The 25,438-nt window shown below is 39.0% G+C and overlaps 1 protein-coding gene across 4 annotated transcripts in view; it reads left to right on the forward strand.

The window, feature by feature from the left end:
• Window positions 1–10,342: 10,342 nt before the first annotated feature.
• Window positions 10,343–25,438, forward strand: part of SLC7A11 (solute carrier family 7 member 11) — a 64,557-nt gene continuing 49,461 nt past the window's right edge. The window contains exons 1-4 of one of the 4 annotated variants that reach the window (XM_038136268.1): window positions 10,343–10,438; window positions 14,245–14,470; window positions 17,098–17,224; window positions 21,221–21,336. In XM_038136268.1, the coding sequence (XP_037992196.1) occupies window positions 10,418–10,438; window positions 14,245–14,470; window positions 17,098–17,224; window positions 21,221–21,336 (490 nt within the window). In that variant the 5' untranslated portion in view covers window positions 10,343–10,417. Of the gene's footprint in view, window positions 10,439–12,442; window positions 12,588–13,656; window positions 13,717–13,823; window positions 14,471–17,097; window positions 17,225–21,220; window positions 21,337–25,438 lie in introns of those variants that run through there. The other 3 variants (XM_038136270.1, XM_038136271.1, XM_038136267.1) reach the window with 3 other exon arrangements.

Consider the following 25,438-nt stretch of genomic DNA (forward strand, 5'->3'; position numbering starts at 1 on the left):
TTAGGAGTTCACTTGCAGAGAGAAGGACAAGAGAGGAAGGTATTGCACTAAAGCATTCATCTGTTGATTTACAACCATAATGAGATCAATCTCTCACTGTACTAATGTACCACTTCTTACAGCTCAGATTGGCTCATCCAAACTTGGAGAGAGTTCTACCAAAAAAAAAAAAAAAAAAAGAAAAAGAAATATTACTTGTTTGAGGTTTTTCTGGAGGAATTAGTTTGAAATATTTAAGCACTACAAAGTTTTCTGACATAAATGAACAGTGTGAGAGACACTTTACCTTTGGCTTTTTTTTTTCATCGCCAGGAGAAAACTTAATGTGATAGTGAAATGTGCTCATCTCATAATCTGTCTCTCAGAGGCCCTATTCAGAAATTTATCTTCCTCTTCTTTAGCATTTAAGCCTGACCATTACTTCCTGAGGAATTTAAAAAGGAAATGTTGAGATGTTCATAGTTCAAGTGCATACAGATGTCAAATTGCTTCATGAATCATATTCAAGAGTGTTAATGAGGGGAAGAATTCCTATGGTAGATATTGGTGAAGATCAAGATTTGGGGTTTTTTTCCTCTTTCTTTTTTCGTGGGTTTCCTTAAAGTGGTTGAAAAATACATCTAAGAAAACTTCCCTCTAAACTGAAAGGAAACAAATTAAAGAACAGGATAGTATGGAGTTTTAATATGAGTGGATGCTTTAAAATAAAATATATTTTAAGCAGAAATATGGAAAACATTATTTTTTTGTTTTGTTTTCTCCAGAGTTAAATATGTCTCAGAAGGATTTATGCAAATTCATGTGGAGTAGTGTTCTGGCAATTAAAATAGGGGTAATTCAGATGCAATTTTTATGTGAGGAGTTCTTGGGACTGCAGCTGGAGTCAAGCCTATGTCCTATAGGTGGATGGTGTTTGTTGGGGAATCCAATTTGCCAGGCTTTGAAGAACCGCTATTATGAAATGCTATGATGACATTAAGCTAGTGTTCAGCAGTTAATAAGGGAACAAGAAATTACTTTGTTGTGAAAAGACATTATCCTAGAAGAGAAAGGTGAACAATACCAGCTCAGTATTAGCCTCTTGTCTCACTTTTCTCCACCAAAAAAATAAAGCTTGGTATTTTTTCTTTCTCTTAGCTTTCAGTTGAGAGCGCACCAAGAGAACATCAGGTTACTGTGGAAAGACTTCAACTTGAATAAGTATGACACTATTGATTAAACTACTCAGATCTGCAAAAATGGTGACAGCTGCTAGTTACAATATTTGTTTGTCTGATTTTTTTGCCATACTCAGCCAACCTACTGTGTGTGAACAATAATTGTAGAACTGGGCCAAACCATGATGCCTTTAATGCTTTGGAGATGTAGATGAAAGCTGACTGGCTGATGGGATGAGGCTGCACAAGAGTGCTGTGTTCTGCCGTGATGGAGGTGTCACTTTGAAGGCTGCCTTTTCGTGTGATTCATCCAAAGCATTTCTATTTTATTTCTGCAAAGACTTTGTATGCTAAGCCAAAGGTGTTTTTAAGTCTAAACAGGTTCTGTTGATTTACAGAGTGGGGATATTAGAGAATGGAGAGATAAGCATGCCACAACTGAAATGTGTAAAAGAGCAGCTGAGATCCTGAACTGTTTCACTGGTTATGTGATTTAATACTCCCTGGTTTGGGTGAGATTCACTTTGTACTCTGTATCCTCAGAGTCTGCAGCACAGAGTGTTGTTGTGTTAGATGCATCTATTAAATTACTTGAGTTTCTTTATGTGCTATGCCAAAAGGGAGCAAATGCATAGAAGGCAAAAAAAAAAGTTTAAAAAAAAGAAAGTTTTATTACAGGATAAAAAAGAAAGGAGGATTTAAGAACTGGAAAGAAAAAAACCTGGCATTTGTTAGTTGGCTGTTCATGTTAATCCTCTTTAAGACACATGTGACCTCAGCTGGAAAACCTCTCACATTTTTCAATCTGTTGTGAAGCAGCGAGCTTAGTGACAGTCATAAGAACCATTAAAAATCTCTGAGCAGTTTCTAGCCACTCTCATTGTCACTCTCTGACTCTCTAGGCTGGCATACCAGCACTGCTCAGTGACTTGGACCAAATGATAAATACTAAGCCTGCTTCTATATATATCAGTTAGTCTGTTCCAGGACTACTGGTTCGAAATGACATGTCAGAAATGGATGTGTGGATTTTAATGCCATTTTTGAAAAGAGATTTGAACAGAATTTTTATTTTCAAAGTGGAATTTAATAATTTGTAGTGTGTGCCAAAAAAAACCCCATGCCCTGGATTTCGGCTGTTAAGGTAGTTCAGACGAGTTACAAAAAGTCCTGAAAGGACAAAGTAGAACATAGTGCTGAATGCTTTCCCTCTTAAATGACTGTAGAGGTAACAAATTTTAAAAAATGTAAGAAGGTGTAATACAATAGATCATTTTATCTCTTACGTTGTCAAAGTTGTAGTAGGCTCATACATTGTTATTTTCAGTACTTATCCAGATTAATTTTGGTTATTTCAAGGAGCTGGATTTTACTACCATATATGCCCAGAACTACAGACATGGGCTTATTTCAGTTTTTCTTTACTGTGTGGGATCTTAAATATATTACCAGGAAATGTGGGCTGACTGACTAATAATATGGTTCATACGGTCTAACAGTATGGATTAACTGTATGACAATGGTTTTAGACCTTAAAATGAAACTTACACCTTTCATAATTCAGAGGAAAGGACAACCTGGAAAAGAAAAGAAATGGTCAGGTTTGGGAATTTTATTTCATCATTAATTTTTCTGCATTGGCTACACATAAGAACTCAAGAGAACAGCTACCTGCATGAAATGGTATTTTATGCTGAGCTCAAGTGAAGTTTATTTTTATCCCTTTGGTGCTATCATATTGCCTTTATTTTGCCTAAATTTTCAACACAGTTATAGTGATGAAATTTGATATTGTATGATTCTTTTCATATTGTGAGAAATGAAATATGTAGCTGTCTGGAAACACCAAACAAATAATTTATCTTTTCTCAGATCTCATCAATTATGAGAGCTTGGGTTTTTCTGTGTATAAATGCTTCAATCAGATTGGTTGCCAATAAACCTGGTAAACCTATAGAAACTGAATGAGTGGTAAAACACGGAAAATATATATGAAAATATCTATTTTATCTGATGGTTGTGAGATGATATGTCAGGAATTAAGTATGAGGCTGTGTTTTGTCATATCAAGATATCACTTTTAAATGAAACCTTTTAGTTCATGCTGACAGACTCTTTCTTCTTCCTGACTGATTTCCAGGTTGTAACTAGTATTAATGAATTCAGTGACAATTTTAAGACTGTTTCTTAAATGTAAGTGTGTCATCTCTAGTTTCATGTACTGCTTCTCTATCAGGTTGTCTCTAAAGTTCCCATGTGCATGTAAATTTAAAAGAAATTTAGTTTTTCCTTGTAAAATGCTGCAGTGAGAATTATTAAAAAGCATCCTGGAAAGTGAGTCATCATAAACAGAGGAAAAGCATTTTGGGAATATGACCTTGAGAAGTCTGGGTACCTGGTCCACAAATCCTACTGCTACTAAATTTTTGATGGCAAGTAGTAAAACTCAGTGCAAAGGTTGAATTGTATTTGAAATTATATTTTAAAATGAAATAACAGTAAAGCAGTGTCTGACTGCAGTTAGATAAACCTTAAAGTGGGTGATATATGAAAGATAAAACTTACAAAGGGACAATGTGTGAATGGAAGCAGCCTGGCAGGCTGGGGGCGTGGCCATCAATTTATGCACACAACTGCATTTTCAACATAATTAGCTGTCTAATTGAGCATTATAGTTTAACTGACACATTTAAACATGTAATTTATTTGAATGCACACTGCTTGTAATGTATTTCTAATGTTTGCTCTTCAGGATGGCATCAGACTCTAGAAGAGGAAATTATTGTTCTGATGAGCAGAAAAAAGAACCAAGAGTATCTTGAGAAGCCCTGAATGCAAATAAATTTCTGTAATTTGAGATTGGAAGGGGAGCATGAAAGCAGAAAAGCCATGCAGAGAAAGTTAAGTACTGAGCATGACTGTAAAGACACTACTTAATTTCAAATACCAGAGTTGTGCTGCACTTATATTATCAGGCTATAGTGAAAATGTGACTGGTTCAGCTGGCATCTAGGTAAGAGGGATATTGTAGCAACTGAGAGGTTTAAACTGCATATTTGTCTTGACCCAAGGGAAAAAAACATCCTTTTCTCAATGTGATGGATTTTGCCATATAGATATGGCTGGATTTTTTCCATTCCTGAACAGAGACAAGGGCACATCATCCATACTCTGTTAAAATATACAGACTAGTCTGTCAGCAAGTTGCAGGAGGAAGGAAGAAGTATTTCCTTCATTTACAGTTGCACAATCCCTGATGTGCCAAAATTTCACTCTCTGGGTGATTGCTGAGCACCTGGACATTTATTTTCGGGGAGAAACAAACCAATGCATGTTTGGTTTTGTTGCCAGATTTTTTTTCCCTTTGATTTTGGGACTTATTTTCTGAACAAAATAGTGACAGATTTCCTTTTAACCCAGCAAACTTTAGTAGTTGCAGCTCATTCTGTACTTTGTGGTGCTGAGCTATGAATCTGCTGCTTCAATTACAGAAACTGCCAACAGATGTGAAAATCCAGAACATAGAGGCTAAACCATTCCTGCTTTTTATCTTTGGAATTACTTTTGCATACTCTGACAATTTCACCTTCTAAACAAAATGTGGTAACAGCTACAGTTAAGGAATGTAAAACAACTAATGGGAAACTTTGCTGCCAAAATAAAGAAGAAAAGTACTTTTTCAAACCTGAGGTTGGCACAATTCCTGGCTTTTCTCCTCACCTTTCCCTCTGCTCTCCACACTCCCAAGTAATTAATTATCAGAAGGGAATAAGGGAAATTGAATGCATGATCATGCAAGTAGAAATAAAAATGTATGAGTCTTTTACACGAAGATGAATTCACTTATTAGGAGATTCTGAAGTGTATAGCAGTGGATTTTGCATATCTGGATAGATAAGGTAGAATAAGCTCAGAAGATAAAAATAAAACAGTGCATGTAAAAGGATCTCTGAAATTTGCATAGGTTCCCAAATACATGGCTGCCATGCAGAAGCCTAGAGGAAAGGGAACCCTTACAGACAAACTGGTCTTTGTACCCTTCATGGGGAGATGGAGGGAGAGTTAGGAAGATGGACTGTGACTCATAGCATTGTTTCTCATTTCCAGATTTTTGACAGAACAATTGTCAGGAGGTAGAATTTCTATTTTGTTGCCCAGTGTTTTCAGAATAGCTCTTGTCAGGAGAAGCAGTATTGGAAATATAATGAGAAATACACTATAGAAAATAAAATTCTTTACTACTTTGACCTTTCAGTCCTTTACATCGTGCTCCATGGTGATATCCTCCATTTTGTGAAGAATATCAAGGCTGTCCATACAAAGAGGAGAGCACTTCAAAAAGCTCCCTACTCTGGTTATGGGATTTGTTGGAACTTCTGGATTAGTGCCTCTTCTATTCTCCCTTCATGATAAAGAAGCAATGAAGCCTTTCCCATTTGGAAGGGGAGGATCAGTGGAAGAGGAGAATCAGAGAAATTACTCCCTAATTACTTCTAATCGAATAGTTCCTATTTTAATGATATTGCTCATTTTTGCTCTGCTTTGAGAAAAATAGGAATTCGTGTCTTTGGACTCTTGACTCTGCACTGGTGGAAGCAGTTACAGCACCAATGCCAAAAGACAATCTGGGAACTGCTGTCTCCTCACCAAGGTTTCTGCTTGGCTGTGCACTGCTGTGGACACACAGAGCTGTCTCAGCTGGCTGGTTGTGTCCTCCTCCTCCAATGTGCAGAACTGGCATAGCCTGAGGGGCAGGCAGGACAGTGAAAAGCTCTGGATTAAACTGCTTTGCTTGGTTGAGCTATCTGGGATAATGATGGGTATCTGGATCAAAGAGTGAAGATTCATGAAGATTCACTGAAACTTGGGCATTCACTGCCACCTGGAAATGGGCATGAAAAAATATGGAAAGTAAGAAGAAATTCAAATAGGAATGGCTCCTAGTTTAGTTCAGACTTTACTGAGTGTGTGCCTTCAGGTGGAAAAAAAAGGTGAGAAATAAAGAACAAAAGTTAAAATAAAGCAACAATTAATGGCAAGATATTCCTTATGTAGCAGATTCATTGTTGTCGTGCCTGAGGAGAGGCCTTTAAATATATGTTGTTTTCAGAAAGCTGAATTGGGCTATTTCCCTTAGTTTCTCTGAAGGGTTTCATAGATTGAATATAATTATTAACAAAAGGTGTATGCAGATGATTAATGAGATCTCTCTGCTTAACCTATACTCCTGTCCATTTATTTCTTCTTTAAATTAAGAATAAAATAAAAGCCTACATTGTGTAACCTGAAGAGAAATTGATACACTAGCAGCTCAAATTTTCCCCAACCTAAATTTTGGTGGTATTTTGACCTATTCTGCAGGAAGTGTTCACATGATTTACAGTGCACCATCTTTCTGTACTTCCTCTCTGCAACCCTTCTATCTACCACAGAATATCTTTTACAGGGAGGTGTTGTGCTACTCAAAAATGACCACAGTTAACTTGGTGTACTGTTTTAACTGAAGTACAATTTGTATTTTGATTCAGCAGATGGATACTCAGTAAAAGAGATATCTCTATATTCAGGGTTGCATACTCAAGGGGAGGGCCACTTCAGTGTGGGGCAGGTTATGCAGTGGGAAGGATTTGCTTTAGCTATGGAGACAGTGACTAGATATGTTTTCTACTCTGTATATTAGCTCCAAATTTCAGTGCTCTGTGTGTGTGTGTGTGTGTGTGTGTGTGTGTGTGTGTGCGTGTTAAAGAGGAGTGAGAGTCTTTTATCCTGTTGAATCCCACTCTGCCACCATCTCCTGTGAGGGGACTGCTAGGGCCCTGAAGCCTCTAGAAAAGTGTGAACAATACTGATTATATTCATTTATTTTAAGGCAAGAGCCCTCGAATTGTGCTCTCTTACAGAGTCCTCTCAACTCTCCTCTTTGAAGTGCAAACAAAGAAGAATAAAACTCTGAGGTTAGTGTCCATTTTGTTATAAAAGAGCCTATGATAAGAGTAGAAACAGTTGATAGGAAAGCCTCCTCTCTTAATCCTTGAACTAGATTAAAGGTGGAAGGGATGGAGAAATGCTGGAAGTGGTGCATTATACACAGAAAGGGTTGAGCTGTTGGCTGTTTCTAAGTTTATATGTGAGTTTGGAATGTGCTTAGAAATCCATGTCAGTACTTTCTGTTGTCCTGGAGACTGAATTTTTCAGGATCTGGGTAAACTGGACCTCCTCACAAATGTGGGGAGGTGGAAGAGGGCATATTTCTGTCATGATAGCTGTTCTGCACAACATTTTAAAGTCTAGAAGTGGCAAGTCAGAAATACCTTCATCAAGCCCACACACTATGTCTATCTGCCATACATCGGCTTCTTAATCTTCTCACTAAATGTCACAAAACATGGTAAAATTATTATGCTTAAGTAGACAGTGTCTCTGAAGCATAGGTTGTGAATGTGGAAAAGAGGAACTTCACTTTTAAAGTAAAAAGAGAGGCTGAACTCAGCACTAAAATGCTGCTCTCTTTTGAAGTGTGGGAATAATATATGGAGCTGCACTAGTACAAACTGCTGAAGCACCTTGGCAGTGCTCCAAGCAAGTGCTTTTTCTGATGGAGTTTTTAATACTTCAAGAAGACAAAGTATGTGTATTTAGATGCCAATAAAATGATTCTCTGTATGATCCAGAGGTTGCATTTCAAAGCTAAACTGCAATGACTGTGTGAATGATTGACTACCACTCATTTCTGGGCATGTATGTGCTTTTGCTTATCTGCAGGTTAAATTCCTTCTTGTGGCAAACTCTGTCACTGCTTCAACCCTTAACTGAGATGTTTGTGTCCATCTCTATTGATGGAGATATTGTGCCATTGCTGCTAAAGAAGTCCTGACCACCCCAGAGCTCATTGACTGAAGCCTGACCTTGCTTCATTCATGACCTACACAATGCCTCAACCAAGATTTGTTTGGTCTCCAGACAAAAAAAAAATCTACATTAAATGAGGAAGGGGAAAAATCTACATTAAAAGGGAAAAAGTGCAAATATTGCTGCATATGGCAATTGAGACAGGAGTGAGAACAAAATGGGACCTGCAATTCCTATCACAATTATTCTTGAGTAAGAGTGTACTTTTCTGCCTAAGAAAAACCAAATAACTTTGTATATATTCTCTATCTAGGCTAAATTGTATGCAGCAGAAAGGGAAGGAGCTCACCTAATCTGGTGGGATAGACAGGTGACCTTCTGTTGAGGGTGGAGTTAAGGAACTGGCCTTGAGATTATGACAAGAGATCTGAAAGATTTCTCCACTTAGTGGCCAGTAAATTAAAACTTTGTTTAAGTTCTTGAATTCCCCTCTCCAAGATTTTGCGTAGATTCTTTTCATAACAGAATTCAGCAGAATCTACCTGTCACACCTGTGAGCTGGGATAAGTATCATTAACCCTCTTAAAAAAAGAAAAATATGATTTAGAGTGGAAAACCATAATTCACAGAAAAGTCAGCACCTGATCAAATAGAAGAGTAATGCAAATGGAAAATGATACTGTATGAATTGTATGAAAAATACCATAAAAGTGAATATGGAGTTGCTAAAGAGCCAAGGTAAAATTTGACAATCAGTTTGCAGTTTTTGACAAAATTTGACAAAATTTGCAGTTGTTGCATGCTTTCTTCACATTACAATCTTTTATCTACTGTGAAGGATTCTCCCACGAAAAATGGGGAAATGGGTTAGAAAAATTTTCACTGCTAATTTGGTCTCTATTTGAGTTTTTCAAAGATTTTTTTTTCTGAAGTGCCAATTAATTCTCTTCACATGCCCAGCCTAGCCTGAGTCATCTGAAATAAAATCCTGACTCCCTGAAGCTGCCAGCAATCTTGCCATTGTGCCAGGTATCTGGCACATGCAGTTTTAATGGAAATTTACCCTGAGGTCTTGATTTCTTGAGTGCCATGAAGTATCTCAGTGTTTGCATCCAAAAGCTGAGCAAAAATAACATGGGGTCTCTGAAAATTGTTGTCTCATTCTGCTAATGAGAAATGCAAACACAGAAAACTCAAGAATAATATTTATGTACAGCATTGCTTAGGTTATGATTACATATATCCCAAATATGAAAAATGGGATGGTATAAACACACTCATAATTTCACATCCACAGGGCTTCAGTGAGAATTGGCTTTCTCTCATATGGAGCTTTCATGCTTGATACAAGGTGCTAATGAGTCCTGTCTGCTTAAAAAAGAGCCATTAAACTGTCAAACCATTCAGCCAAATTCATCATGTCTTTTGAAACAGAGCTTTAATAGTGAGAAAAATAGGAAGGATTTCTGAAATCCCTTTTCTTTCCTTCTTTTTGAGCTGAAAATTGACTGGCAGCTATCAGCAAATTGAACACAAGGAAACTTTCAGAAGCATTTGCCTTCTAAACTGCTGTTGCCTGCAGTCTTCTTGATATCAGATTTTTATTTGCTTCCTGCATTTTGTTGGAAGCTTTTGACTGAGAATACAAGAAAAAATATTTGGATTTCTTGTAGAGGTTTTATCTTATTTTTAAAATCTGTGAGCTGGATGTGTACTTCATTCCTTCTCATTTTACCTTTTGCTGCTAAATAAGTTTGTATCCAGCACAAAGTGGAATTCAAAATAATTGAGTAATTTGTAAGACACTGACTACAAAATAACAAACCCCCAACATTCTCACTAGTTCCATTTTTAACTGAAGATTTGACCTGTAGTAGAGACATCAAAGTATTTTGATATTCTCAGTTCTATGTTTGCATTAAAGCTTTAAAAATCTCTCCCAGTCTGCTGAGATATTTGTTACTTCATAATGATTTATTCTCAATGACACCTTAGTTCTTAAATGCTTATAGATTTTCTCCCCCCAGTACTAGTTAAACTCCTTCTCAACACTACAATAGGAGCTGAAATCCCCAGTCAAAACTTCTCAATGCCAGATTATCTACATGAAACAAATAATTTTAGGTATTTTGCCATCCTTTGACATTTGAAACCAGACTGCTGCCTTTCTGCAGGGCTGCTTTCTGAAGCTCACAAACAACTTGGCATTATGCACAGAAGACTCAGATCAGTTTTCTAAACAACATTTTTCATGCCATGCCACCCACGTGTAATAGTTTGGGGCTTTCCTCGCCTTTTCAGTCTTGCTGAACTTCCTCTATTTCTGTGTCTCCAGTCAGCAAGGCAATGTGTGGCTAGAGGCTTGACTTGTGACTCTTTGGATTTGTTTGATGCAATAAGCTGATAGACAAATGCCTGGAAACATTGTCAAGGTATGCTCTCTGCATCTAGAAATTACAGAGTTTTTGTGGGCTTGAGAATTGGGAATTCAAGTTCAGGATTGAACTTTTAGGTTCTTCACTTTGCTGTATTTGTAGTAGCATTACCATAAAGGTGAATGCTTTGTGCGTGTTTTGTAGCATTCCCCAGGGGAAATACCAAAATTGTAGCTTCTTTGGAAAGATACAGCCGTGTCCAGATGCTGGCAAAAGCTCTGTTAGTGTGACAAGCAGGGGTAACACCGTGTCAGGTGTGTTCAGCCTGAGGTACTGAGCTGTTGTTATTCCCTGTGATGCTCAAGCACTGGGAGGAGAGGTGCAGCTGGCCAGGAAGGTTATTCACATTGTGAGAGGCCACTGATGGCATTCAGGCAACCAGTCTGGGGTACTGAATCTTCTAGCTGATGCTTTAGCTCTTTGCAGGGTGTGGGTATAGGACTTGTAGGCTTTTCTGGTAAGGATTTTTGTTTGGAACAGACAGTGGATAGATTGATCAAGGCTGGCAGTGAGATTCAAAAGGAAACTGTTTCACAGTGATGATCTCAGTTATGCTTTAAAATGTTTGTTCAGGAGAAAATGTCTATGAATTGGAAAAAAAACAACCAGAGAGAAACAATAAAAGGGCTATGCACAATGCCAGATGCTATTAGAGGGTGAAGGTTTATTTTCAGAACACATTTTTAAGAAACACTGCTTCAAAAAATTTCATCAGTCTAAAGAAAATTGCACCTTATACATTTTTGTTCTGCTTTTAGAGTGAGTTTTTATGGAAGAATGGGGGCTGTTCTGAGTGTTGGACAGGTTAAGCCCTGTGCTTTCAGAAAAGCTCTTTGAAAAGATACTGAGCATTGTTTGTTGTGTTTGCATAGCGGTCCTTGCCCTGTGATGAATAATTGAAGTAGAAGTGGCCGGTGAGATGCAAATAATCAGAAGAGATTTTGTGACTATACTGTAAGTGGGGTCAGCAGACAGTTATGACCCTCCTCCAGCTTTGTGACCTCCTCAGGACTGGGCTCAGTTGATGGATAATTCTCATGAAATTCCCAGAATATAACAAATAATCCCCCAACACCAAATAAGTATTCCTTACCCTGAGTGGAACTAATAAATGGAAGTAAGGCTGGAACTCAAAGGAGAAAAGCTCCTATTTTTCTTATTTTTAGTGGATAGCATTGAGAAGCTATGAAGAAGAAGTACACAAGCATACTCCCTGGGAAGGCTACAAATAATGAGATCACTAGCAAGCTGCCAGGAGTTAGGAAAAGGAGTTTTCTGCATCCAGCTTTCCTCTGGTCCTACCTTATAAATTTCCTTGGGAATTTCACAAAGTCGTAAGCTTTGCATGCATGCTATCCCCATACCACTGAAGGAGCAAGCACCCTTTTCCCTGCGTGGGAGAGTGTTAATTGCTATGCCCAAAGGGGAAACATGTATTCTCCTGGCTAGTAATCAAATGTTATTTGAAAGCCATTATACTGCCCAGCATTTGTACTGGATGGTTGCTGCAGACAACTGGCTTGCTGGGAGCTGCCTCGGGGTCGTCTGGTTTTTGAGCTTTTGGTTTGATCTTGGAACCAACTTCCTGTGTAAATAAAGGGTAAACATTAGTCAAGAGTGTCTACGTTAAAGTATCAGATGTTTGAAGATGTCATGTGCTTCTTCATTTAAAAACCTTTGAAAATGAAAATAAAGGTCACCAGCCCAACTCAGTTCTCTGGTTAATGCTTTTTGCTGGTTTGATTTGATCCAGTTGCCTAATCCTGTTGTGGGGCAGCCTGTGGAACGTGCATCAAGAGAAAACATCTTGGCACAGCATGCCACCTAATCCTGGCTTTACTTGTAACTAGTGCCATGGAAATTGGCTTGGTTTGGACTGTGGGGTGACAGGGAAGGTCCTGTCTGCAATCAGTCTGTGCAGTCACATGTGGGCTGCTGTACAGGGATCAGCTGACAAGTGAGGGATCAGCTTCTGAGCACATCAGTAGGTGGAGGCAGAAGTAGGCTATGTTCAGAAAACCGGACAAGCACTTCTTGACTGCTATGCAGTCAAAAGCAACAATCACTTTGCTTTTAAACCTGCGTGCATTTAAACCAGATAAGCTTTTTTTTATGCCTTCTTTTATCTCAGTGCCAACTCTTACAGGTGAGTTATAACTTAAAATATGAGGCTTTAAAAACACTCAAGTTTTACAGTTGCAGCATGTTGGTAGTCCAGTATTTCTTCTTTCTCACATAAATTTGAAAGCACACTGGTGCTCTGAGCTCGGTGCCTTATTTTTGAAGGATAAAATGGTTTAACTGATCTTCTTTTTACTCCCAAACCAAGGTACTAATTAAGCAATACCTGTAAGAGCAGTAACTGTAGCAATAACCTCTCACTACACTGATCTAATCTGAAGCTATTAGCAGCTGCAATAGTTATACCACGAAGAATTTTTCCCCTTTGGCATATGTTATAAAGGCTGTCCCTTGATTAGGTCAAAAATGCTTGAAGGCTATTGATTTTTGCTGTGTTTTAGGAGGAAGCACTTCTTTTTAACGCTTTAATTGCTCAGTTTGAATTTGAATAATCAAGTGGCATAAATGTATTTATGCATCTGATTACCTGTTTATCTGGTCAGGGGAGCTCTGCGGATTTTTGTGTTATCAGGGATAACACAGAAATGCCATTCTGATTCCTGAGCTGTTGGAGATCCCGTGCTCTGGGGTGTTGCCCTGCTCCTGCCTGCTCACACATGCGAGGTGGCTGTGAACCTTTGCAGTGCATTTTAACGAAGTGGTGTTACGGTGCTGTTTCCTGACATCCCGGAAAACAGCTGCACCTACGAAAATGCCTGTTCTATGGAAATAACGCCTGTGTGCTCCTTAGGCTGATTAGGGGGTGTTGCTAAGTAACTGGGGGTAACACCGGGGCTCTATGGATCCTTTACGGTGGGTCCTGGTCCCTGCAGAGATTTCCAAATTAGTAACACGGACGTGAGAGAGCCTGGCCAACTGCGACACTAGAAGTTCAGCCCCCGCAAACTGAACTTTTGTTGAGAGTTTTTCGAGAATGAAATTGGATTAGACCCAGGGATGACGTATCCTGTTTGATTTCTTTTCCCCTTGTGCTCTGACGAGCTTTATGTTTAGGCAGGCTTTTGTTTCTGGCTCTGAGCTGCTTTAAAAAATTGGGAGTGTGTCTCAGGGTGTCGAGGGTGATATGCTTGCATTGATTGGTGAGGTTTGGCTCGAGTTGCTTGCGAGTTCTTTGTTCTTCTCACCACCCCCAGGTCAGTTGCACAACATGCCCCTACAGTTAAGAAGGGGAAAAAAAAAAAAAAAAGAGTGAAAGGAAAAACAACAACAACAAAAAAAGAAGGGGAAAAAAAGAGAAATGCTGAGTAATGCCAGCGGTTTCTCAAATGGCTGATGCAAACCTGGAGAATTTGCATCATCATTCAGCTAGAGTAACTTGGTATGACAAGAGCTTAAATACAAGTCCATGCGGAAGCTGAGCTGGTTTCCAATGATAGGGCAGTACCACAGTGTGAAAACGCAGGTGTTCCTGAGCTGGGCTTGGATCACAGGAAGGGCTCACATACTCTTTAAGAGCTTGTTACCTGTGTGTAGGAGCAGCTGGAAAGATAAGAGAAAACAGAGGAAGAGACAAAGTAGTTGGCTACATAGAGGAGGAAAAAAAACCCTTCAGTTTCTGCTGAAAACTTTCCTGCCTGTGCTTGCCAGCAGTGTGCTGGTGGCACTGTAGCATGTTTAGGAAAGCTGCTGTGCCCACGGTCTCTAATGGAAGCTACTTGCAGGGACAAGCTAATGGCAAGTTGTCCTCTCTGGACAGTGGAGAGCCAGCCCAGGAGGGAAAAGTTGTGCTGAAGAAGAAAGTGACGCTTTTGAGGGGGATATCCATCATAATTGGCACTATCATTGGAGCTGGCATCTTCATCTCTCCCAAAGGCATCCTGAAGAACACAGGCAGTGTGGGCATGTCCTTGACTGTCTGGACAGTGTGTGGTGTCCTCTCGCTTTTTGGTAAGTCCCTGAAAAGTTTCTAATTGGTCTAGAGGGGCAGCTGGTGAATTATTGTGATTATTTCTCTGATTTTACTATTGGATAGGAAGTCAGAGTGTAGAGCTTGAGCACCAATGGGACTACAGAAGGTCTGTGCTTCACGATAGGTTTGTGGAGGGTGCAAAGATTTACAACCCCTGTCCCCCCACTCCTGGCACTAGCTGGTGAAAGCTGGAAACATAATTGTTTTTTCTTTTTTAATGGGACCCTAAAGGAACAGAAAAACCAAATGATCATTTTTCCCTATAGAATGTGCTGTATGTTTTTCTCCTGTCTGTAAGACATATTTATAGTTTGCTTGTAAAGCCCTGGCAGCTGGATGAGCATGCTGCTTGAACACCACTGAAATGTTTAGACAGCTCAACCTAGTTCCCCAGAGGCTAGAGCAAGGTCTGAGAAGAATAATTCCTACTGTAGGTAAGCTGTATTGGCATGAAGGGGAGCAAAACAATAATACTAATAACCCCTCTTCCCAGCTCTTCCTCACTCATGATGTTGCTTTGAAAGATTGGGCTACAAAAAAATAGTGTGATGGAAGCAAATCTGCCCTGGGAGTTTTATTGCTGGCCTGCATATTGTGGGAGTTTTTGTTAATTCTTTGTATTCTTGAAGAGTGTTGAATTGTGAAGAAGTCCAGTTAAGTTGTTCTGTACACAAAACCTTCATTCAGAGTGGAAAACCCCACCCTGGCCTCTGTGGGACAGAGGGTTCATTGACCTATTTAATGAGTTAATCTCAAAGAAACTGAAGAACTAACATGAATATTGGCTTTATTTAAAAGGGAAACTGCTTGTTTACTGGCAGGAGGTGAGAGGACAAAGAGGGACTAAGTGTCTACTTAATAGGCGGAACATGCAAATGCCACCTTGTAAATTGGCTCTGAACTTAAAAGAAATATTCTTTACAGGCTAAACCCACCCAGGCCAAACAAACAGTCGAGTAAGTTAGGACTCATTTGGGTCAAATGGTAAATGTATGGGTACAATGTGCAGCATAATCTCTTGAACAAATGTGGAAGATCTGCCTGCAACAAAATTTTCCTATCATGAAAAACCTCAGATCCTATTTGTAACCCTGTCAAAAGTAACTTTTGAGTTAATTAACCCAGAATTTGCTTAAGCACTGCATTTATGGCTATAACTTTAGCAGTACTAATCTTCTGGCTGTGAGACAGTCTGTACCAAAAAAAAAAAAAAAATCCCAAACAGAAAACCACAAAAACCCCACAAAAAACCCAAACCAAATAAAAAAAAAAACCCTCTCTCTTCTATAAAACAGATTTTTTTTTTTTGGTCATTTTCCAGATATGAAGAACTGTGTGAATTGGCACAGCAAAAGATAATATCTTGTTCTCAGAATGGACCTGTTACAGTTTGTTTGTTTGTTTTTTGGTTGTTCTTTCTTTGTTTTTTTTTAAATATATATTTTGGTTTTTAGTTCCTTGCTAAAGGACTTAGTTATAGTTAAATCACATGTAGAGGTCACATAAGGTCTTGCTGAGCCTATGTTTATAGCATATATTAAAACACGATTTCATTTCATCCTGAGTCTCCACAGAAGAGACTAGCAAAAGAAAATTCAGAAACACCTTGTTTTTAATGTGGCTGTAGGTATTCCTTTAGACACATCTTCAGTTAAGCTAAAGAATAGCAGATAAAAGTTGCCACATTTTTGCAAAGTCCCAAACAAAACAAATGAAGAAAGCTGGAGAATTTGTCATCATATGGTACAGCTTTGATGGGCATGTACATGTGATGTGGTTTTGACAACTATCGTAGCTGAAATGAGCTCCTCTATGTTGCTGATCTTAACTCTGTATGATGCAGTGCTAACTTTACTACTGTTTATTACTGGCTTCTCAGAGTCTTCCAAGAGGGCTGCCTGTGTTTATTGGTTGTGGAACACTATTGATGTGGTCCACCTGTGGAGCCGTGGAATCCCCGGCTTTGTAACTGACTGATAGTTCCTGACCTTTCACTGCATTTGCTGTACACAAAAACACTCCATCAGGGTTGAAAAGCCGTGACTAAGCCATCCCCTGAGCTTTGTATGTGAGATGTTAGGAGTAGTGTCGAGGAAAATTCTTATTCTGCAGATCCTGCTTCCAAATTTTGGCCATTTGGTTGCTTTTGCACATGGCTGAGGAGAGGTAATACTGTTTTCAGACCTTCAGAGTTGGAGCCAGGCATCTCTGAGGCTGAAAGGAGTAGATCAAACTTTGATAACAAGCAAATGTGTCACAAATCTTTCATTTAGTGGTGCAGTCTGGCTGCTTGGGAAGTAGGGTGGCTGGTGTGACACCCCATTTTGTTGTCCCTCTTCACAAGATATTGAGTAGCAGAGTAGTAATTGCAAATAGCTTTAAATATAACTGGATAATTATATAGTAGCTTTAAATATAACTGGATAAATGGTTTGGTTTACTGCATGTCTAGCTGAGTGAATTAAAACTTACAAAATTAATTGGAAAAAAAATTTAAAAATATAAAAGTAGTTGTGGTACCACGGAAGCTCTGTTGTTTAGGCTACAAATGTTTTGACAGGTATTTCTGGATACTTCTCATGTTGGCACTGTTGAATTCTCACAGGTGCCCTCTGCTATGCTGAACTAGGAACATGCATTAAGAAATCTGGTGGTCACTACACCTATATCCTGGAGGCCTTTGGCCCATTACCTGCATTTGTGAGGGTCTGGGTTGAACTCCTCATCATTCGGTAAGTGTATCATGACTCTCTTTCTTTTCTGATGGCACTGCACTTGTCAGTCATAAAGAAAAATCTCTGATGTATGCTGGGCAAAAAAAAAAAAATCAAATATATTCTAGTCAGTTAACTGTATTCTTTCACTATGACTGCTTCAGAGAGTTTAAAAATGCTATTCTGCTCATCAGCTTTGAAATAGTCAAGGAGACGTGTGCATATATGGGGGAAATAAGAAAACTCCCTGCCACAAAAATTCAATTAATTGCCTTAATTTTGGTAAGCCTACTATGTCCATTTATGTCATTAATAATGTTGTTAGCCATACCTAGATATGGTACAGTGAAAGAGGGAAGTCACCTTTACCTTTTCTCAGTCTTGGCACTACCTTCTGGAGGAATTACTGTTGTCTATGGATACAGGAGTAGCTCCTGTTGAAACTATTGTCCAGTAGTTTTCAGAGTTAGGGGCACCATGAATGCTTTATATGTCAGATTGGGCCCTGGTTTTATGTTTTCATGGGGTGTTGGAGAACTTGACTCTTACTTTGGAAAACACTAACTGACCAAATAAAGAAACATTGTCTTCACGTACCTAAAATGTCCAATATATTGCCTTGCTGTGTAGGCTTCTGACTCAGGCAGCCTCTGACATTGTGCAGAAGAATTACAATATGATGATGTTGAATCATATAAAATAAACTTTCATAATGTAAATGGGTCAACGTATCAAACTCACGTGTAGCCTCTCTATTTATTTTTACAGTTGTGCTGAGTTTGGAGATCTTGATACATGTAGAACAGGGCAACTCACTTATACAAAACGACTTTAGGAATGCTCCATCCCCCGCCTCAGGCTGGTTATCGCTTCTTTCCCCTCTTCCGCAATCAGCAGATTAGTCACAAATGAGGCACAAACATGATTTCAAATCACAGCTACGTTTACATAACACTGACAAGTCCTAGCATAGACTGTTGAGTTTAAAAGTGCTGACGGTGCTGAGTCATTATGAATCTATAAATCCTTGTGTTGTTTCCAGAGGAAATAATTTTGTACGTCAGATGGTCCAACACAACCTCCCCACCAAAATGTAACCTTTGAATTAACTGCATAATTTCCATCAAATATGATGAAAGGGCAGATGTCTCAACTGTACAAACCTTTTGCCAAGAAGGAAAATCAGGCAGTGGAATGAGAACTATGTTTTCACAGGTCTCTGTGAACAGCTATATCATTTCACATCAGAGAATCAACAAAAGGGAACAGTATTAGAAATCTCCCTCTTAATCTACACCTTGTTTGGCAGAGGCAACTTATTAACCTAGGCACAACACCCACAAGAAACCAGGCATCATAAATTCCTTTCCTCACAAAATAATTACTTTTTTACATACAACAGTGTCCCAGGAGTGTTGTATAAATGCTCTTAGTCATCGTGATCTGCCCCACACCCAGAAAATAATCATGTAGCATGGGAGAGAACATCAGTGGATTCTTTAATCACCCAGTCTGAGAGGCTATGAGGAGCCCATACATGTTGTAACTTGCCGTGACCAGAGCAGCACTGCTGAAACTCTGTGTAGAGTTTTATATCTGACTCCTGCATCAGGAAACTAATTGACTGCTACCATCAAAGAACTTGAGACCGCATAAATGTTTATTTTTTCTTTTCAGCAGATGAAGTTGCACACACACGTCTCAGCTAGACTGGTTTTTCTTCTGAAAAATTGCAGGATTATCACACTCATATGCTGGTGGAGGAGTCACAACCAAAATAGACATTTCCTGCTCTCATATATCTCTTTAAAGCTGCTATTTGACAGTGGAGGATGCACTTAATTACTCTGTCCACATACCAATTAGTTCTGCCTTACACTGCACTGCTTGTCACTTAGTGCACTCAGTGTGAACCAGGTTGAAAGCCAGGTTGTGTGTATTTTATACATATTTATGTACCTTTAAAAAACCCCCAACAACTACTTTTCAAACAAGTGAAGACAGCAGTATGGATGCATTGTCTGTAGAGCTTCACTGTGGTGGTTGCTAAACAAAGGCTGGATGAGAGTGTGTGCTGCCAGGTGCCTGACTCACCTGTGGTATGTGCTGGGACCCTGTCCTGGTCCTCATCTGGTGTCTTCCTGTAACCTTGCCCTTCAGTGAAAGCTGGTCATGCACTTTCTACCTGCTCCTGAACACACAGCTATTGAACGCTGTAGCAAAAGGAAAAGCATAGAATCAGCAAGGTTGGAAAAGACTTCCAAGATCGCGTCCAACCATTAACTCAACACTGCTGAGTCCATCACTAAGCTGTGTCCCTAAACACCCATCTGTGTGTTTTTTTAATACTGCTTCACTCTTTGAACTTCCCCCTCCACTGATTGACTGCATTGCCAGCAACACCTCCCCCAAGACATGGGAATGTCAGAGCTAATTATTAGAGATGCAATTTAGGAGCTATGTTTTTAGAAACATAGTGGTATAGGTAGCAGTGACTGCTTCTTTTAAAAGGCTTTTCCTTGAAATGGGAGGGCAAAATCCAAGTTCTGGGGAAAGGAGCTAGGACCAAGGAAAAAGGTCTGGGACAGCTCCAAAGATCTGATTTTTCATCTGATCTGGGGTATTCCAAAGCCACTTATGGCAGGCTGCCTGCAGTACATGAAAACCAGAAGCCTAGTGATCTTCTGATATGAGTTAGAAATATTCCACTGAGGTAAAGTCAATAAATGTCTGTGAAAATCCAGACAAAATTCGCAAAGCCATTTTCTGGCCTTCCCCATGCATGGGAGTTGCACATTCAGCAGCCCTTGCTCGTCCATGCAGAAACTTACTGAGGCAGATTGTTCTGTTCTGTGCTGCTCTGCAGCTTGGTCCAACACAGTGTGTGACTTCTGGGTTGAGTCATAACACAAAGACAGTGGGTTTAGTTTCCATGGTGCAACTCCCTTGTGGAAAATTCTTTTATCGTTTGATGGAGAACAACAACATGTCTGCAGAATTTTTACCTTGTTCCATAGAATTTTTATCAAAATTCTGTGACAATGTTGCAGATTTTTTCAGAAGAAATTTGGAAATTTACATGGACTCTTGTTCAACTCAGAAATCCTGTGAGAATCATGTGTCCTTTTGTCCTACAGTGTGTATGTGATAAAGCACAGATGCCACCAGCTGTCCTAAAAAGAGTGAAAATGTCCTCCCAAATGGAACATGAACAGTAACATGCAGGCACAGGCTAATTTGCTACTAATGTGTGTCAGCGTTAAGGCTTCTGTCAAACAGCTTCTGTCAAAAAGAAAGGCTGTATGAATATTATGAGCATTTCAAATTTGTAAATGCAACAACTTTTTGTGGTGTTGGAGAATTTAACTCTTACTATGAAAAACACTAACTGACCAAATAAAAAAATATTATGTATTTTTTCATATTCCTTTGTTTTATGGTATTCTATGGTATACTACAGGGATTTTTGCTTTTAGCTCATTGTTAGGAAATTCTTAGTCAATAAAAGGAAAAAAAAATCTGTTTGTGTTTTAGAAAATCCCATTTGGACTGTCCCAGCATTTATTAAAAGATTTTGGATGCTTATTTTAGTAAACCACAATTCTCACCATGAATTAAATTATTTCGCTTGTTCTCTGAGGGGTGGTGAGATATATCTGGCCACTAAAATTCACTGACTTTTGTGCAGGGTGTTGTCCATGTAATCTGATCCTGGCTACGTTCACTTCAAGTGAGTGAATGAAGATTTCTATTGATACTTTTACTTTTTGATTATGACTGCTTTGCAACATGGAAGTTGTTAGAGCCGCCCTGGTAAGAAGTGTTGCTGTCAAGATCAGAATCACTGAGTAGGGCTATATTCAGAAACTATGGTATATGACAGCAAAGCTACAAGAAACACCAAAATTAAGGTTCACAGTTCTCTGATAGTGAAGTTACAGCATGATCCAGTAAGAATAATAACTATGTACTATTACAGATTAATTTTGTGACTTTGTTTTTCTTTCACTCTAGCCCTGCTGCCACAGCAGTGATATCATTGGCATTTGGACGCTACATCTTGGAGCCTTTCTTTATGCAGTGTGAAATCCCAGAGCTTGCGATTAAACTTATTACAGCTGTTGGCATCAGTAAGTGTTCAATTTTAGGTTTCAGGGGAGGGTAAAGATAAATTATAAATTGATAAAAAATATAGCACACTGAGCAGGTTGTTGCTTGGTGTAAATCATTAATTACTGTGCATCCAATGCCAGGGGCACCTGTGTGACATTTTGCCTGGGTGTATGTGTTTGTGAACAAACGCAGGAGCAAAAAGAACAGCAGACTTTATCAATGGCAGGGAAAATCTATTGCCAAGGCTGATTCTGTTGCCACTTGAATTTATGGCCAAATTTTCATTATTTTTGTAGAAGCAATTTCAGTCCCTAAGAGATGGCGAGGCAGTGCCAGAGATATGGAAGAATGATTACCTTCTTTAAGTGCTTTGCTCTACCTTGGTTTTAGGAGGCAGTTGAATGCCAAGTATGATGTCATGAAGAAATGTAGTTCTCTTGAGTGCAGACAGCAACATGAGGTCATCTTCCCCAGTCCCACTCTTTCCATCCTGGCGATAATCCTTATTGAGGCACTTGTGGTTCAGAAAGCAGGAACCGAATTTTGGGAGCAGAACATACAGCCTGGCTTGTTGTCCTACACTTGATAACTTTGTTGTTAGTGTAAAAGGGATCATTTAGGGTTACAGAAAGCCAATATTTGCAGTGGAAAGAGGGACACTACCCTGAGAGCAGAGGCTTTACAGTGTACCTGTGCTGGTGTGGAGGATGCATGCAATGGGAAGGCACAAAAGATGATGGGAATGGGACTCTGGAGCTTGTAGCATTAGAGGCTTGTTTCCAGGTCTGCCTGGTCACAGGTGAGAATGCTCCTTGTGGGCACACATTGGAATTCAGCTGTGCTGGGAGGGAGTGCAGAGTAGACCTGAGTAATTAGTAACAGATTGTTCCTTTAAATTTGCTCAGTGCACATATCAGAAACAAAACGGCTGGAAAAAGGAATTAAGACATGCGAAATGATCAAAGGCCCACAAGAGACAACTTCAGTTTTGCACAATAATAGGTTCAGATTACTTTTTTTTTTCTTCGGGGCAAGGAGTTCAATTGACATTTAAATTTCCAGTCTCCAGGTTACTGTGGCTTTTTGTGGGAGCTCTCTCTGTAAGATTTCCTTTCTGCTGGGAGCGTTAAAAAATCAGTATGTGACTGCATTCCTTTCTAACTTAATTGTGCACAAACTATAGGTTTCATAGGAATAATTGAATTAGGGGTTTGAATTTTGAGGTCAATGACTTTTTTCAGCTACATCTGTCTAAAACATTTCAGTACAAGATAGGAGTGAAACAGATGTTCAGTAACGTTAAGGTCACTGAGACAAAAGGCATATTAAGCGAGGACTCCATCAAAGCGTTTTGTTAATTACATGTGATTCAAGCACAATAGGTGAACAATTTGAAATATGTTTTTATTACTTTTAATTTAAGTGAAAATCCGTGTGATAAGCCAGGGCTTGGCAAAATAATTGAACAAATAAGTAGCATTTCAGGGGAGGTGGAGTTAGGCTGAAACATTCACAGCCTAAAGGGAGAGGGGAGGTCAGATGCTCCTGTTCAGAGTGGGTCTGTACAGCACAGTTAGGGTGAACTGGCATTTCACTGAAAGAAGGGATTCTTGTAGAAAACTTGTAGTGGTGAATGGGATGACGGTAAGAAACACAGTGATATGTCAGACTGAGGCTTCACTCTTTGCAGTATGCTCTACAGTGGAGTTTCATTTGTAGTAGTTCTTAGAACTTCTGCTGCACTTAAGGATCCCAGAGTGTCTGAATGTTATCCTTGTGTGGTAAGAATCAGCTGCTATGGTAGAAGTTGTTACAAATGTTTGGTATTGTGCGTGTAGGCAGAGTGATAGGTAAGATTAAGGTGGTGAGCTGAACAGACACTTTGGAGCCCTGGAGATCTTGTAATCCAATATAATGGTGCAAAAAAATTATATTTGTTTCCACTTCAAATTTTAAGTTAATCAGAAGGTGAAATGACATGCCTTTTTTTCTTACCCATGCCTGGTCCCTTTTCCTTCCTTGCCTGATGAGAGAGCACTGGTTGTGTATATGTCTTTATTGCATGGGGAAAGGCAGTGGGATGCACCACTGAACTCTGTCCTTGGCTGAGAGTTTTACCTTGTCATTTCTCATTGTACTAGAAAGGAGAGGGAGAAATTTTGAAAAATCTTCAGGTGATCCCCTGATCCCAAACACAAAACAATATCTGTCAGATGTTTATCTTAAGTGGTCCTTAAGTCTCCAGCATGGGAGTTTTTTAAACCCTAGTTGTGGGGTTTAAACTAGTTTAACCCTAGTTTAAACTAATTTTAAACTAGTATTGTAGCCCAGTTTTTTCTGTCCTTGTCACAATATAGCTTTTCTCTTTCCTTTTTTGTTTTTCTCCCCACCTGTATCTCTATTGATGCATCTTAGGCCTATTATTAAAAAGTTGACTGAGATGGATGCAACCAGGATTATGCTGGGAAGTGGCAAATACTATTGCTTCTCTACCAGTCACCAAAAAATATTTCTCATGGAGGGGCTACAGCCATTCTGCTCCCCATCTCTGTGCCTCTTCAGTGAAAAAGGAAAGTGCAGAGGAGATGTAGATCAGATGAGAGTTAAAATGGAATTACTGGACATGGTGACATTTAAAAAATCCCTTGTTCTTGCTTTGTTATTTATAGGAAAAAGACATATGCTGGGCACAAAATTCCCCTCAAAATCATCTGTTCAGAGCAACCTTGAACAATCTGTAACAACAAATTTTCTGTTCTACAATATGCTGCTTTCATTTTTAGTTGCCTTTATTATGGTTTTTCTCTTTTTACCATGACCAACCAACCAAAATGTCCAAACATTTCAATGTCTCCTTAGAGAGAAGGATGCTCATGTGGAGTCTCTATTCAGGTGCCACAGCTTTCTGAACCTCTGAAGCAAAACCTTTCTGTTCTTTTCAAAGTTAAAAATCACTTAAATTCATTTGGTGTTTCTTAAACAAATCTTCATACCGAGAAAAACCTAGATCAAATACTGGATATGCAGATCTCAATTTGTCCGTCTGCCATATACTTTTTCTCAACTTGGTTAATTTAACGGTATATGAAAGAGAAGCAGACATCTCAAAGATTTTTATTATACTATACATTTCAGAGACTCATAGAATCATAGAATGGTTTATGTTGGAAACGATTTTAAAGATCAACCTGTCATGGGCAGGGACATTTTCCACTAGATCAGGTTGCTCAAAGCCCCATCCAACCAGGCCTTGAACACTTCCAGAGACAAGATATGTAATTACTGCAATTTTATGAAAATAAATGACCAGGTAGAGGAGAGAGAAGCTGGATGTGCTCCAGCACAGGGAAGGGCAGCTGAAGAAAATGCAAGCAGGAGACTAGTCCTTTTAACTCCCTGCTTTGTTCCCAGCAGATCAAAATAGCTCCAGGATACAAAGCAAAGGGATGTTGTCAACCTTTGTTCAGATGCTGAAGGTAGTCTTTTTAGGAGAAAGAGTTTAAAACTAATTTTTCTCTTGAAGTAAAATTGGATAGACTCCTCCATATTTATTGTTTCTTGTAATGAAGAAACATCCTGTCACCATGCCAATCATTGCAAAAAAGGCCCTATATTCATATATTGCTTTATTTGTATCTATTAATTATTTTCCTAGTGGTAAACTTAAATATAATGGTAACAGGAAGGGATAAATTGGACTGTGCAAAGGTATCAAATTCTTCTATCAACATGTAGCCCGAATAGGAACTGAGCCTTTTCCAAACTTTTCACATGGCCTCCGTATCAGAAAGCAGGTAAACAGGTTTGAGCCATTAAAAACTGTGAGACTGAAAACCACTAAGCAATTCACATGTGTTCTTACACTAATTCATATGTGTATTTTGGGCACTTTACACTGCAATAATATATAATTTCCCCTCTTTTTAAATTTTATTTTTTTGAGAAATCTGCCTTAAAACTCAAATACCCCAAACTTTGGCTGTTAGAAGTAAAGTTATGCTTGTAAACTATGGTTAACTGTACAGGTCTATCAGTGCTTGCTGGCAAATGCTCCAGCCCCAAGTTTTATAGGTGTCTGGGTGAGTCTATAATTAGATGCCTTTTTTTCCCCTCATCATA

Source organism: Motacilla alba, chromosome 4 (genome assembly GCF_015832195.1).
Source record: "Motacilla alba alba isolate MOTALB_02 chromosome 4, Motacilla_alba_V1.0_pri, whole genome shotgun sequence".
In the NCBI taxonomy this organism is placed as follows: domain Eukaryota; kingdom Metazoa; phylum Chordata; class Aves; order Passeriformes; family Motacillidae; genus Motacilla; species Motacilla alba.